The sequence below is a fragment of the Phascolarctos cinereus genome, unplaced genomic scaffold, assembly GCF_003287225.1.
Source record: "Phascolarctos cinereus isolate Bilbo 61053 unplaced genomic scaffold, phaCin_HiC Scaffold_726;HRSCAF=1367, whole genome shotgun sequence".
Classification (NCBI taxonomy): Eukaryota; Metazoa; Chordata; class Mammalia; order Diprotodontia; family Phascolarctidae; genus Phascolarctos; species Phascolarctos cinereus.
Window position 1 is genome coordinate 410984689 of NW_027556098.1, and position 14080 is coordinate 410998768.

Below are 14080 nucleotides of genomic sequence, written 5' to 3' on the forward strand. Positions count from 1 at the left end.
CATGAAGCTGCCAACCAAGTGGGCCTCCTCCCCAGGCCAGCCTCTCAGCTCCCTGATCCCATTGGCTTTTTTCATGGGGCTTGCCAGCTTGCTCTGATTCCACTTCTGGGCTAGGACCCATTGCCTTAAGGCACTGTCTCTCCAACCAGCATCTATCCTCGGTTTCCCCTTCTGATCCAGGACCCCATATTCTTCTCCTTCCAGTGACTGACCCTGTCATCCCTGAATCCCATGCTTGTGGTCTTCCTATCCCCCAGAGCAGGGTTCAGCCTGGAATCACAGAATTTGGAAAGATTGTGGCTTAAGGGGCCATGGAGGATTAGGCTGGATGAGAAGGGATTGGAAGAAAAAAAGTTTAGGGGCATGTGTAGTAGGTCTTGCTGGGGGGTAGGGAGAGGGTCATGGCTCTTCTCTCTTTCTTGAGGCTACTAGCCAGCTCATGGTGGTGGGTGGGTAAGGGAAACATTAGCATAGAACAGGTTTCCTCTCCTCCCCTCCCCACTTCTCCCTTCCTTTCTCTTCCCCTCCCTTCCCCTCCCTTCCTCTCCCCTTTCCTCCCTTCTTTCCCCTTCTCTCCTCTCTCCTTTTTCTCTCTTCCTAGCTTCTCCCCACCTCCACTACTCTATGCCTAGCTCCAGGGCCTGACTAGTCTCTACTAGTGAGAGGAGGACTCCACCTACCTCCAACACTAATAAAAGCCCAGGATCCCAGGGATAAGAGCACCTCTGCTATCACACTCTCAGGCAGGTGGCAGTTGTGGCGCTGGCACCAAGTCCTCCGGACCCAACTGAGACAGGACTCATGGCATCAAGAACTTACATCACGGGTAAGAGGGCTCAGGGGATCCTTTACCTCCTGGGCTCCTGGGCTCCAGCCCCATTATGTCCCCACCAGCTCCCCAGCCCTCACCTTGGTCCTAACCTCAGTGTTAATTCTACCCTTGCTACTTCCCAGCTGGCATCTCAATCTTATCAGCCCCCTAACCTCAGCCCTGACCTACAACCTCTAACATTCATCTCAATTCCAACCCCATCCCAAAGAGGACCTTGTTGCCTTTCCAATTCAACCCAAACCTGCGCCCTGATCATCACACCTGCTCACCATCTGTGTGACCTCTCTGGGACTCACTCCTCACTTGTAAAATCAGAGGGTTAGACTAGATAACCCTTGTGCTGCCTTCTAACCGTGATCCTATGACAATCCCCCAAATGTCATTCTAGCCCTTATCATCTTCCATTCTGACTATAGCCTAACCCTCACTCTGATTCTGATCTCAGAACACTGAGCCTAAAGCTGTCTCTGGTCCTAATCCATAACCTTCTGCCACCTTTACTTCTGATTTACACTCTGATCTCACTCTGACCCAGGTTTTCCCAAAAGCTTTCTCCCAGCTCCTCATAGAATCCTTCTGAGAAACAAAGAGGAAGGGATCCCATAGACCTGCTTATTCCAGGGACCAAACATCTCCATCCCACACCTTCCACATTCATAGGCTCATGGATTTATGGGAGAAACCTGGCAGGTCATCTATTCTAACTTACTCATTTGACAAGATGAAATTGAGAACCAGGGCAATTAGGTCATTTGTCCAAAGTCTTTTTTAAAAGTCCTAAGAACTAGACAATGAACCTAGATTCCCAAATTCCAGATTTGGAGCCCACAGAGAAGCACCTGCATTTGTGAATGGGGTGAGCTATGGACCTGACCTGAGTCCCAACCCCAAATCTGCTTAGTCCCAAACCCAACTCCACCTTACAAAGCCAAGAGTGTCAATTACACCTAGCCCTAAGAGAATCATGGACCCAGCACATAGCAGTGCTAGCTCCCAAACATTTCTAATTGCCGGGCCCCAGAAGACAGGAGAGCACAGCAGCAAATGCCCTGGAGTTGAAGTCTTGGGGTTCAGTTCTGGTCCTTCCAGTTCCCAGAAAGTCCCTTCTCTGGGCTTCATCATTTCTGCAAAATGAAGGGGTTGGACCCTTCCCATTTGGAGAGTCATGAAAAGACCTTACTGCCACCAAGGGCCACCTTCCTTCCTTTTGTCATTTTACAGCTGGGGTAACTGAGGTTTAAAGAGAGGCAAAGACTTTCCTAGGGGAGAGTCAGCCTCCCAAGCCTTTGGCCCCATTTCCCCAGCCTAAGGCTGTCTCTCCTATATGTACCCTGCCACCTCCTCTCAGTCTCCTGATGTAGCCAACCCTGACACCCACAGGTCACCACAATTGCCTAGAGCCCTAGACCTTCTGCCTCCTGACCTCAAACCTAACCTGAATGAATCCTAACCCTAGCCATCCAAGAGAGATAGAGATGCAAAGTTCAGCCCCAATCCTCTCTCCACGCTGGGCCCAAAGCACCACCATCCAAAGGTCCAGGCTCCCCTCATCTCTTTCTCTTTCTCCTCAGCAGTCATTGTCTCCATCTTCTTCATGGTTATCCTGTCCTGCTCAAGTGCTCCAGGTAAGGAAGGGAAGGCAAAGCAGGGAGGAAGGTTGTGGAGGAGAGGGAAAGAGCCATGGGGGAAAGATGGAGGAGCAGGCATTGGGCCACTTCTGGGGGCCTTTCTTCTTGAGCCTGTGGAGCTAACAGTCTATCATTCACACAGTGACCCCCACAGATTCCCAAGTGATCGTGTGCCAGCCCTGGCTCCTATGTGGGACTGTGGCCTACAACCCCCAGGAGAATCAATGCTGTGAGGATGGCAGTGTCCAGCCCTTCCGCCTGAGCTGTGGTCCTACATTCACCTATGACCCCTGCTTTCAGCATTGCTGCCCCGACTCTTACCGGGGAAAGTACATTGTGGTTAATAAGACAAGGGGAGGGACCGAGAGAAGCGATTGTGAAATGGCACGCTCCCATTAGGAGCTGACATCTGGTAAGGATCCCCTTTCTCACCCCTTGAGTCTCTTGTCTGCTCTCCCAGAACACTAAGGAGCCTGGGAGGATCGCGAGGGGGACATATCTGTGCTCTGTCCCTTGGGGTCATACTTGGCTATGTAGAGTATCAAGCTGGCAGAGAATCCTGAAACCTGGGTTCGAGACTCAATTCTTCCACTGACTCCCTGTGGGATCCTGGGCAAGGTTTTCCCTTCATGGGACCTCAGGTTCTTCATTGGTAAAAAAAAAAACCCAGTGATCTCTAAGGAGCTTCCCACCTTTGACATTCCATGTTCCAGGTTCTGAGATTTCTTTTTATTCTGTGTTCAATGATGCTATTTTCTCTCTCCAGGTGAAAGTTGGCCAGAAGACCCCTGTCTCCAGAGGCAGTTTCCAGATCTCAAAAGACCCAAAGCCTGGGGTTTCTTCAGCGGATGGGCCTTGGGGCGCAGGGGGAGGGAGAGGGGAGGGAGAAGCCTCTTGGGCAGGGACTCCTGGCTTCACTGTTCTCCTCCTCCATTGTGGATCTGCCTATAGGGAGGTCATTCTTATACCTTTGCTGGACATTGGCATAGGGACTTGGAGGTGGGGTAAGTGTGCCTTCAGGGATCCTCACTTTCTATCTCATTCCTATTTAGGTTGGGAAGGCCAGTATCAGTCACACACAATCCACTGGGTGCTGGGCTCCCTCTTTCTTATTATAAGAGTATTAATAAATGATAATAGTCACCTCCTTATATAAAGCCAATGTCACCCATTGCCTTTACACTTTCATTAGGGGCTCTCACAAACAGCCTTGTGAAGGAAATAATGCAGTGTTGGCCCCCTTTTTACAGATAAGGAAACTGAGGCTCAGAAAGGGATCCGGACTTGCCCAAAGTCACACAGTGGGTCAAGACTGGGATTGCAGATCTCTTTAGGCCTAGCCACTTAAATGCACAGATATGGAATCACAAACACTCGCTTTCACCTGCAGACCTTCCTGGTTTCTCTCCCTCTTTGCACCCTGGTTCACAGCTTGGTGAATGCCAAGGCCTGGATTTGGCAGTGGGGTAGCAAGTTGAGCTGTGAAGACAGAGACCCCAGGCAGTACTGGACAGGCACAATGAGAAAGGAATGGAGGAGCAGGGAGCCTGAAGAGCCTAGCCTGCTTCCGCTCTGGGCAGGGAGGGAAGGGTGCTTATTTGAGGGGCAGAAGGAAGACAGAAATAAAACTACTGCCTTGGGTTTTCAAATTTGGTCTGCTTGTGTCACCTTTGTTGCCACGGATGAGGAGGAACTGGAGCCATGCCACTGAGGGGAAAGGATTTCCCTTATTTACCTGAACCCCATCCAACAGCCGGGTGCAACATTAGCCCGTGTAGAGTGAGCACACAGCTCCCTCTTGCGGACGTGGGGGGAAGCAGCAATCCCTGCTCACTCAGGGCTGCTGAAAGAGACCTAGGAAATTCTTGGAGTCATTGGAAATAAGAGTTGACAGTAAGAGCTAACATTTAATTAAAGCTTTCATATTTGCAAGTGTGTTCAATAATAAATCGTATCTTTTTCTGCTAGACCTAGGGCTAGAAGGCACCTTAGAGGTTGTCCAGCCCAGCTCCTTTACAGATAAGAAAAAACTGAGGTTCAGAGGTAGGGAAGAGCAGAGGGGGGATTTGAATCCGTGATCTCTAAAGCTAGCTCTCCTACTGCATCACACCACCTTTCTCCAGGGAAAATGAGGCTCAGGAATAGGAAGGGGCTTGCCCAAGCTACCAAGTGCATCAGTAGCAGAACCAGGACCTAAGCCCTGGTCTCCTGCTGCAAATGACTAGACAGCCTTACTTGCTGAATCACTGACACATGGCCAGGAAAGATAAAGCCAGGAGGGCTGGTAGGGTTCCCAGGAAGGCCACAGAAGTGGACGGACAGAGGAGAAGTGCTCTTCTTTATGACTACCAGCCACTCTTTGTCTCTAGTGCTGGCTCCAGAAGCCAGGTAGTCAGTCAATAAACATTTAAAGGTCTACTCTGTGTCAGGCACTGTGCTAAATCCTGGGGCTACAAAGAAACAAAAAAACCATCCCTGATCTCCAGGAGTTCACAATCTAATGGAGGAGAAAGCATGCAAATAACTCTGGAGATCGCTTGTTAGCAAGGAATAGGATAAATTGAAAATAATCAATAGAGGCACGAAAATTATCAGGGATTGGGTAAGACTTCCTGTAGAAGGTGGGATTTTAGGGGAAACTTGATGGGAGCCAAGGAAGCAGGTGGAGATGAGGAGGAAAAGCATTCCAGGAATGAGGAACATCCAGAGAAAATACCTGAAGTCTGGAGATGGAGTGTCTTGTGGGAGGAGAAGGGAGGGGTCTTGATTTTATATTTGATCCTGAAAGCGATAGGAAGTCACTGGAGCTGAGTAGAAGTGACATGACCACATCATACTTTAAGAAAATTGCTTTGGTGGTCTAATGCAGGATGGACTGGAGTGGGGAGAAACTTGTGGAGGAGACCATCCTGTAGGCTATAGCAAAAGTCCAGGTGTGAAATGATGAGGGCTTGCAGCAGTGTGGGGGCAATGTAAGAGGAGAGAAGGGGGCTGCAAAGGTGAAATCACAGGCCTTGGCAATAGATTGGATATGAGGGAATGGGGAGAGGGTGGCAGGAAAGGAAAGAGACAGAGAGAGACAGAGAGAGAGACAGAGAGAGAAGATGACACCTACACTGTGAGCCTGGGAGACTAGGAGGATAGTGATGCCCTTAGCAGTAATAGGGGAAGTTCAGAAGGTGGGAGGATTTGTGGGGAAAGAGACTGAGTTCAGTTTAAGGAATGTTGAGTTTAAGATGTCTACAGGACATTCAAGATATAAAATAGGCAGTTGGAGACATGAGGAAGCAGCTAGGTGGCTCAATGCATAGATTGCCCACCCTGGAGTCAGGAGGACCTGAATTCAAATCTGGCCTCAGACTAGCTGTTTGACCCTGAGCAAGTTACTTAAACTTATCTGTCTCAGTTTCCTCATCTGTCAAATCAGCCAGAGAAGAAAATAGCAAACCACTCCAATATCTTCGCCAAGAAAACCCCAAATGGGGTCATGAAGAGTCAGACATGATTCGAAGGACAATAGTGGAGATATGAGACTGATGGTCAGCAGAGAGTTTAAGGCTGGATAAGTAGTTTTGAGAATCATCGACACAGATGAGCTAATAAGATCATCAAGTGAATATTATAGAGGGAAAAGAGAAGAAGAAAAAATTCCATTCTCTCTTCCACATGACAGCCTTTGGAATACAGTCAGCTCACCTCTACCACCTCCTCTACAGGCCAAGGGTACTCTAGTTTCCCCAACTGATCCTCATATGGCATGATCCTGAGGCTTTCCACCATCTTGGTTGCCCATCCTTGGCCTATCTCCAGCTTCCCCAATGCCTTCCTAAAATGTAGTGTTAAGAACTGATAGGGACGTTCCAGCTGTGGTCTGAACAGAACTCAACTTCCTTCCTTCTGGACTCTACCCTTTTCCTAATATAGCCTAAGATCACATTTTTTTTTTAACTTGCCATATGGTCTGGTCAACTCTGTTGACCTGTTTGGAGCTTGCAGTTCACTAACACTCCCAGATCCTTCTTTGATGTCTCACCATGACACCTCTACCTTTTACTTGAGAAGCTGATCTTTTTTAACCCTAGCTGAAGACTTTCTATAATCTGCTAAGTCTTCTTGGATGGGCGGTTGACTGATGAGGAGGAATGTGAGGGTTGTCAAGGGCTGGCAGTTCATTTTTGTCCCCTAGGTCTCTCTAGTTGTAGTAAGGGAGGCAAAAGGTCATGAAGTCCAACTGAAGCTGGGTCATCTACTCAGGAAAGAAAACACCAAGCACAGAAGGCAGCAAGGGGCCCAGGTACAGGCTTAATTCCTTAGGTCCTTCTTCCCTGTGACCAGAAGCCCATCCCCCATCCTCCCATGGGGGTCTAGGGACAGCTCACCATTTTCTGGCATGATTCAAATCCAGAATGAAAGAGGAAAATGGGGGCTCTTGCTCTTCAATCTGGTGAATGCACTGAGTCATGAACTCTTCTAGCTGAGCAGCCAATCTCAAAGGTCAGGGCCTTTGGCCATGAGTCATGTATGGTGTGGAAAATGAGATTCAGAGTTCCCCCAACCCCCTTCTTCCAAAGTTCAGTTTCTTCTTCACAAGGACATTGCTGATAAAGAGATTGCCTTATTCTTATCCTGGTCAACACCCAACCCGAGCTACTTCCTTGTCCAGAAGTCAACAAGTGTGGAAAATCTTACTTAAAGACTTACCCAGGCCAAGATATGATCAGACAGTAAAAGAAACTCTTAAGTTTGGGCTAATGGGTGTATTCCTGCTCATTGGGTTTGCTCAGACAGGTCTGGGAAAATGTTGATTGTCCCTATTGTCAAGGCAGGTGATATAGACATTGATGTCTATTTGACCAAGATTTAGGTGACCTAAGTCACATGCTCCAAGACTTTCATTGTAATATAGCCCACCTCCCAGCATGTTAACCAGAGAAGACTGGTACCCCTTGGGCACACCTACTCTTTGAAAGACATATAAACTGTGTAACCCAACCCCAAAGAGAGCTCAGCTCCAACTCTGCAGCTCCATGTGTATGCATGCTGCCAACCTGAGAGAAATAAAATACAGACTCAGGCACAACCTAATTAATTTGTATTTCTTAAACCAAACTCTCGAAGGTTGACGATGGCCAGAGGCTGGCCCCTTTAGGGATCTGAAGAAACCAGGAAGGGCAGTTCTGAGCACGCTCCATGTCAATAGTTCTCAAATTTACTGGCTTCAGGACATCTTCCCACTTAAAAATTATTGAGGACTCCCAAAAAGTTTGTTTATGTGAGTTATATCCATTGATATTTACCTCAATAGAAATCAGAATGTCTTAGTCTTATTATGAAAATCATTCTGATGTTATGGAGCCCCTGAGAGGGTCTTGGGGGGCCCTAGGGGCCCCTAGACCACACTTTGAGAATCGTTGCCCTATGGGATGGCCTCCTTACACCTGGGAGCAGCCCCAGACACTGAATTAAATGTTACCTGGCACAAAGAGAAAACACTTAAGCAAAACACAATAGGGAAAGTGAGCAAGTCTGATAATCCATGAAATATTTTGGCCCCATAGTGCCTGACTACCTTTAAGATGCTATCTCTGAGGACATAATTCCTCCCCAGACTTGGGCTTTGATTTGAGATTGCTAAAGGTTTTCAAGCTTTGCTCCAGATACTGGTATCCTGGTGGATTTAGAAACTTAGCAGGTGTCAACCTAGAGATTTGAACAATCTTAATTCTGGATTTATTTGGGGTTTGATAAACTCATTGGGGACAATTATTCTTTGTGGCATAATTGGTCTGTGCTCTGGATATGCCACCCTGGTAGCTATGAAATTAAAAGTGGCCTCTACTCTATTCTCATTTCTAGTGTAGGAACTTGCATAGAATGTTTTCACTTTCTGTGTGGATGACTTTGAGACCCACTCAAGGGAATCTTTGTTATTAGATCAGCAATTAGAGTTCTGTTTCATGTTTTATATTTTAAGTTCAGAAGATTGTATTTTACATTAGTACTATGCTTGTAAGTTGTTTGTATTATGATTTTAGAAAATTTTATAGGCATATAGCAGTGCTGTTATTCTTTGGGAATAAACACTCCAGTGTGTTGCATTTATAATATCAAGACCTTCAATTCTTTCTGATCTGAATGTTGTGATTGATTGATAAATTAGTGCTATCACAAAATAGGCACATTTGTCTGGGAAACAGTGCTTTCTGTCTGGTTAATGGTTGTATTAAGTATGACACTGTATATATTTCAGTATGTCAAGAATTTGTCAAGGGTTTATAAACAGCGCAACAAACATTGGCAAGTTAGAAATCTTATTCTTAAGCGGAGTTGAAAATATTATTGTTCCCAGCCAGGTAGCTCAGGGGCAGCTAGGTGGCACAGTGGGTAGAATGCTGAGCCTAGAGTCAAGAAGACTCCTCTCCCTGAGTTCAAATCTGGCCTCAGACACTTACCAGCTGTGTGACCCTGGGCAAATCACTTGACTCTGTTTGCCTCAGTTTGCCAAGAAAACCCCAAATGAGTCACAGAGAGTCTAACATGATTGAACAGCACAAACAAAAATGTTCCCAAAGACAAGGAATATGCAGAATGTAACTAAATGTGGAATAGGCTGTCTCTGCTGTATTTAAATGATAAATTTGGTGATTCCTAGAAATCTGAACCACACTTCTATCACCTAGCCAAGTGACTTTTCTACATTGTCTTTATGTAACATTTACAAACTCTCAAAGCCCACAAGGTCACAGCCTACTCTGATCCTCCTTCACTTAGGAGCAGTAGGGAACAAACCAAAACAGAGACCCAAATCCACAGGCTATATCTCAGTCTGGGTGTAGATTGTAAGGTACAAGACCCTGTCCCAATGCTGACAGTGTATCTTTCTCACTCAAATCATCTAGGAGAGAGAATCGAGTTATGCACATTGGAGTCTTTACCTGCCTCTTATTCTTCATCATGCCTTCCCAGAAGCAGGCTCTCTGGTCTTTTTCATGCATCACTCTCATTTCTCTTCCAGGTTTTTCCTCTACTTCTCTTACTTGCTTCTCAAAATCCTTTTTGAGCTCTTCCATGGCCTGGGACCAATTTGTATTTTTCTTGGAGACTTCGGATATAGGAGCTTTGCCTTTGTTGTCTTCTTCTGGTTGTATGTTTTGATCTTCTTTGTCATCAAAGTAAGATTCTCTGTCTGACTATTTTTGTGCTGTTTGCTCATGTTCCCATCCAATTATTTGACTTTTAAACTCTTTGTTAAGGTAGGGGTCTGCTTCCAGTGTGGAGAATGTACTGTCCCAAGCTTCAGGGGTTTTGTGCAGCTGTTTTCAGAGATACTTCTTGGGACCTGTTAAGTTTTCAGTTCCTCCAACATGGTATGATCAAAGGCGAGGTGTTTATTCCTTTCCTGGCCTGTGCTCTGGTCTATGAGTGACCACAAGCACTCTTTTCTGCCCTGGAACTGTGAGGAGGATTCTCTCTTCACTGCCACCATGAGCTCCACCATGCCAGCGCTCCTCCTTGCCCCAGGACCACCTTCCAGAACTGTGACCCAGATCCAAGCGTGGGCAAAGCAAGAGAATCCCCACTCAGCACCAGCAAAGAGATCCCTGCAATCTCTGTCTGATCAGCCACTGGATCCCCCTTCTGTCTGTGAGCCAAAAGATCCAGAAGCAGCCTCCACCCCAGGGCCATGCTGGGACTGGGGCCCGAGAAAGCTCCTCTCTCACCACTGTCCGACAGACCTTTCCTATTGACCTGCTAAGTTGTCTTTGGCATTTGTGGGTTGAGAAGTCTGGAAACTGCCACAGCTGCCTGTGATTCAGTCCCCTGAGGCCTGCTCCAGGTTCGCTGAGGCCTGGTCTTTGTTTGCAGGGCCCACACTGAACTGTACTCCTCTCCCAGCCCCTACAACAGACCTTTCCAATCAACCATCCGGGTTGTCTTGGGCTGGGAATTTGTCTTCTTGTGGGTTCTGCTGCTCTAGAATTTTTTACATTTTTTACAGATATTTGGAGGGGTGTGGGGGAGAGCTCAAGAAAGTCATCGCTTTTACTCTGCCATCTTGGCTCTGCCCCCAAACCAGCTGGTCTTTTCCATGAAGGTTGGCAACAAGCAGATCAATAGGTTCTGAGGACAAGACTTACCCATGGCCATTTCCCTATTTCTATTTGAGTGTGCCTCATTGTATCAATTGATTTTAATTGAGGCAGTTTTATGGAGCAATGGATAGAGCATCAGACTTGAAAGTCAGGAAGACCTGAGTTTGAATCCTTGCTCAGATTCTTACTAGTTGCATGACCCTGGCCCAGCTACAACCTTTCAGCCTTAGTTTTCTCATATGTAAAATACAGATAACAATAACACTTAAGCTCCTAAGGCTGTTTCAAAGATATGATAATGCTTGTACAATATGATAATGTTGATAAAAACTCTTTGCAAACTTCATGGTGCTATACAAGTATTAATTTTTATTATTATTATAGGGCTGTCCAAGGCAATTGGCTACAGGTCTTTCACCTAAATGTGGGACATACCAGCATATGAACTGACTGTTGTTGTTGTGTGTCCTTCGTTCTGGAAGAAGACCATGACATCAGGAAGATGATGCCACCACTGGCAAGTGAATTGGATTTAAGTGAGGGAGGGAAAGCCTTGCTTTCTCCTCCAGAGCCATCTGGGTCCAGTGGTAAGATACAGATCAGCATGACTGGAGATGCCCCATATGAACTGGTACTGAAAATGTCATGAGTGAGTGTGGACAGCTTTCCCATGAAGAGATGTGTTTAAGAGGGTAAACAGAGCTATATCAGAATGTCAGCCTAGGATTGACTATGTCATCTTTACTGTGTAGGCTGTATGTAGACTGTGCAAAAGAGGTTTTCACCCCCTCAGAAGTAAGATCCAGGACCATCCTGGAAATATTCAGGCAATTTAGAAATAGAAAGCCTAGGCTGACTCCATATCCAGGGCTGCCATCTTTCTCTTTTTTACTCCCTTAAGCAGAACAATTCTTACCTAACCTCATTTCTTCCTCATCTTCTATTGACGGACTTTTCTACAAGACCAACCCATTGGTGCCAAAGGAGACCCTTCTTAACCTTGCACCTGGGCCTGGTGAAACACACATGAGCAAGGAAGGGAGTTGGGGTTGCCATTCCAAAAGCTCACTGGCAAGCTCAACATTTTCCTTTGTTGGCCCAACAGTATTGCTGTGTCTGCCTCATCTGCCAGACACAGGACATTGGGAAACCAATCATGATGGAGACCAGCATCCATGACAGTTCTTTGTTTGTTATTAACACTCAGGTTGATTTTATCCAAATGGCTAAATGCTAAAATGATGACTATGATCTTGCTTCAGTGTCTGTTTCCAGAAAGAGTTTGTGATTACCATACTTTAGCTAAAGCAGACTCCAAAGTAGTCACATTCAATTCAATTCAATTAACATTTATTAAGTGCCTACTATGTGGCAGGTACTCTGTTAGCTAACTGCTAGAGATACAAATAAGAAAAAGGAAGACAGTCCTTGTCCTCAGGAGCTTACAATCTAGTGGGGGAAGATAGCACACAAAGAAAATGAAAAGTAGAGGTGGGCACTGGAGTGCGGGGGAGATCATGTTGCATGGAGTTTGAACCAAGCAGAGCTGCTGATGGAAAGTCGAGTTACCTAAAAAGACTCTTGTAACCAGATACGCTTAAACAATTCACTAAAACTGCTGCTCTAAACCAAGGTCTTCAGTCATGATTTCATGTGTCCCACTGAAGAGGAATGTTCCTATGGAGTTTGGAGCAAAAGCATAAGGTGATTGTGCTAGGATCCTTTCCCCTGTCTAAAAGAAGATGTGATATTCCAGGGCAAAAAGACTGCCTTTTGGTCATGTTTTTAGCTCCTCTGGGACAAAAAAACCCAGATAATCCATTAATTCCTGATGAGTGCTTTTTTGGAAAAACTGGGAAACCGGGAAAAGCTTAGCTAGGAATGTGAGATTTATTGTTACCCATGCCTTAGAACAGGCAGTTGCCCTTACTCTCATGTGCCTTCATCTGTTACTCCTTACCTTGGTTGGCACAACTTAGTTGTAGGTTTGGTCTATGAAATATTCCTGTGGGCTTGCCCTGGTTGGAATTCCCAGTAGACTGTTCTGGAATCAGTTACTGATTCCACAAGGGTACAACTGTATCCTGTATTCTGTGGTAGGCATAAGGATACAACTTGAATCCTTGAAGACGGTATTTCATAGAGTTTTCATGCTGATATACATGCATTTTGTAAAGGAATAGATGTAGCCATGGTTCCGGGTGCTGATGATGTGAGTGGGCTAGGAGCATACTGCATTCTAATTTCAGAATGCAAAACTGGGAAAGAAGGTGGATATTTGTAAATGCGATGCTAGGGATTCTTTAACAATCTGTTGTTTTCCAAGACTCTTAGTGCTCTAAGGGCATAGCTGCCTGATTGACAGCTATGGAAGAGTCCTTACTGCCTAGGAGACGTAAGCAAGATTGAATGGGGTACCTGGATTAGTGGAAGGAGCCCAGATAGATAAGTATCAAGAAGAAATACAGCAGAGCTCCCCAATATACTGACTCCAGAATGATCTAGAAAATGCATCAGATCAAGTAAGGAAAAAAATCACAGCGGATTATATTTTCAGCCCATGTCAGTATAAGGAAATAGACAGGCTTGCAGACACTGCAGATGACATCTGGCCAGGGATGTACCTCAGAGCATTCTAACACACAGTAACTTTTTTTTTCTTAATAGTATTTTATTTTATCTTCCAATTAGACATATAGATAAATTTCAACATTCATTCTTGTAAGATTTTGAGTTCTAATTTTTTCCCTTCCCTCCTTCCCCTCTTTCCTCCCCAAGACAGCAAGCAATCTGATATAGGTTATACATATACAATTATGTGAAACGTATTTCCATATTAGTTATGTTGAGAAAGAAGAATCAGAACAAAAGGGGAGAACCACAAGATAAAAAACCAAAAAAAACAACAAAAAAGTGAAAATAATATGCTTCAATATACGTTCAGACTCCACAGTCCTTTTTCTGGATGCTAACACATAAGAACTCAAAGAGGATTGAGACTGTACCAGGGCAAGGAGAGGTCCCAGACCCATACAGGAGGACCCTGATTTTGTGTAGGATGCAAAAATGGTGTCAACTGGCAGCTGTGTCCCACTTTTTATAGATGGAGAAACTGAGGCCCAGAAAGGGAACAGGACTTGTCCAAGGTCACACAATGAGTAAAGACTGAGACTGGAACCCAGGTCTCCTTATGCAAAGCCACATATCCTCACACATACAGATATGGAACCACAAACACATACTGTCACTCAGAGATCCTTCCTGCTTGACCCTGGTTAAGAGCTTGGTAAATACCTGCTCCTGTTATTGGGAGTGGGGTGAGAAGAAGTAGAAATAAAACTCCTGCTCTGGGTTTTCAGATTCGGGCTTCTTTTTTTAACCCTATTGCCTGGGCTGAGAGGGAAGTGGAGCCCTGACACTGGTTGAGAGGAAGCACCCTGAGGTTCCTTTCTCTACTTGAATGTTACCCTGTAGCCTAATGACCCTAACCCAGGCTGAGAGCCTGTTTGGAGGGCTGGGATAGAGTG

At 45.7% G+C, this 14080-nt stretch overlaps 1 protein-coding gene across 2 annotated transcripts; it reads left to right on the plus strand.

Moving 5' to 3' along the window:
- The first annotated feature begins 683 nt into the window (after positions 1-683).
- On the plus strand, positions 684-4070 carry LOC144454514 (insulin growth factor-like family member 4). Of its 2 annotated transcripts, none has more exons than XM_078146707.1 (3): positions 684-826; positions 2404-2457; positions 2603-2864. In XM_078146707.1, the coding sequence occupies exons 1-3, from the start codon at positions 802-804 to the stop codon at positions 2857-2859; spliced, it is 336 nt and encodes a 111-aa protein (XP_078002833.1). In that variant the 5' UTR covers positions 684-801; the 3' UTR covers positions 2860-2864. The 2 variants fall into 2 exon arrangements, 1 of the variants encoding a protein (XP_078002833.1); XR_013482955.1 differs by lacking the exon at positions 2603-2864 and adding an exon at positions 3227-4070 and having other exon boundaries at positions 791-826.
- The last annotated feature ends 10010 nt before the right edge of the window (positions 4071-14080 follow it).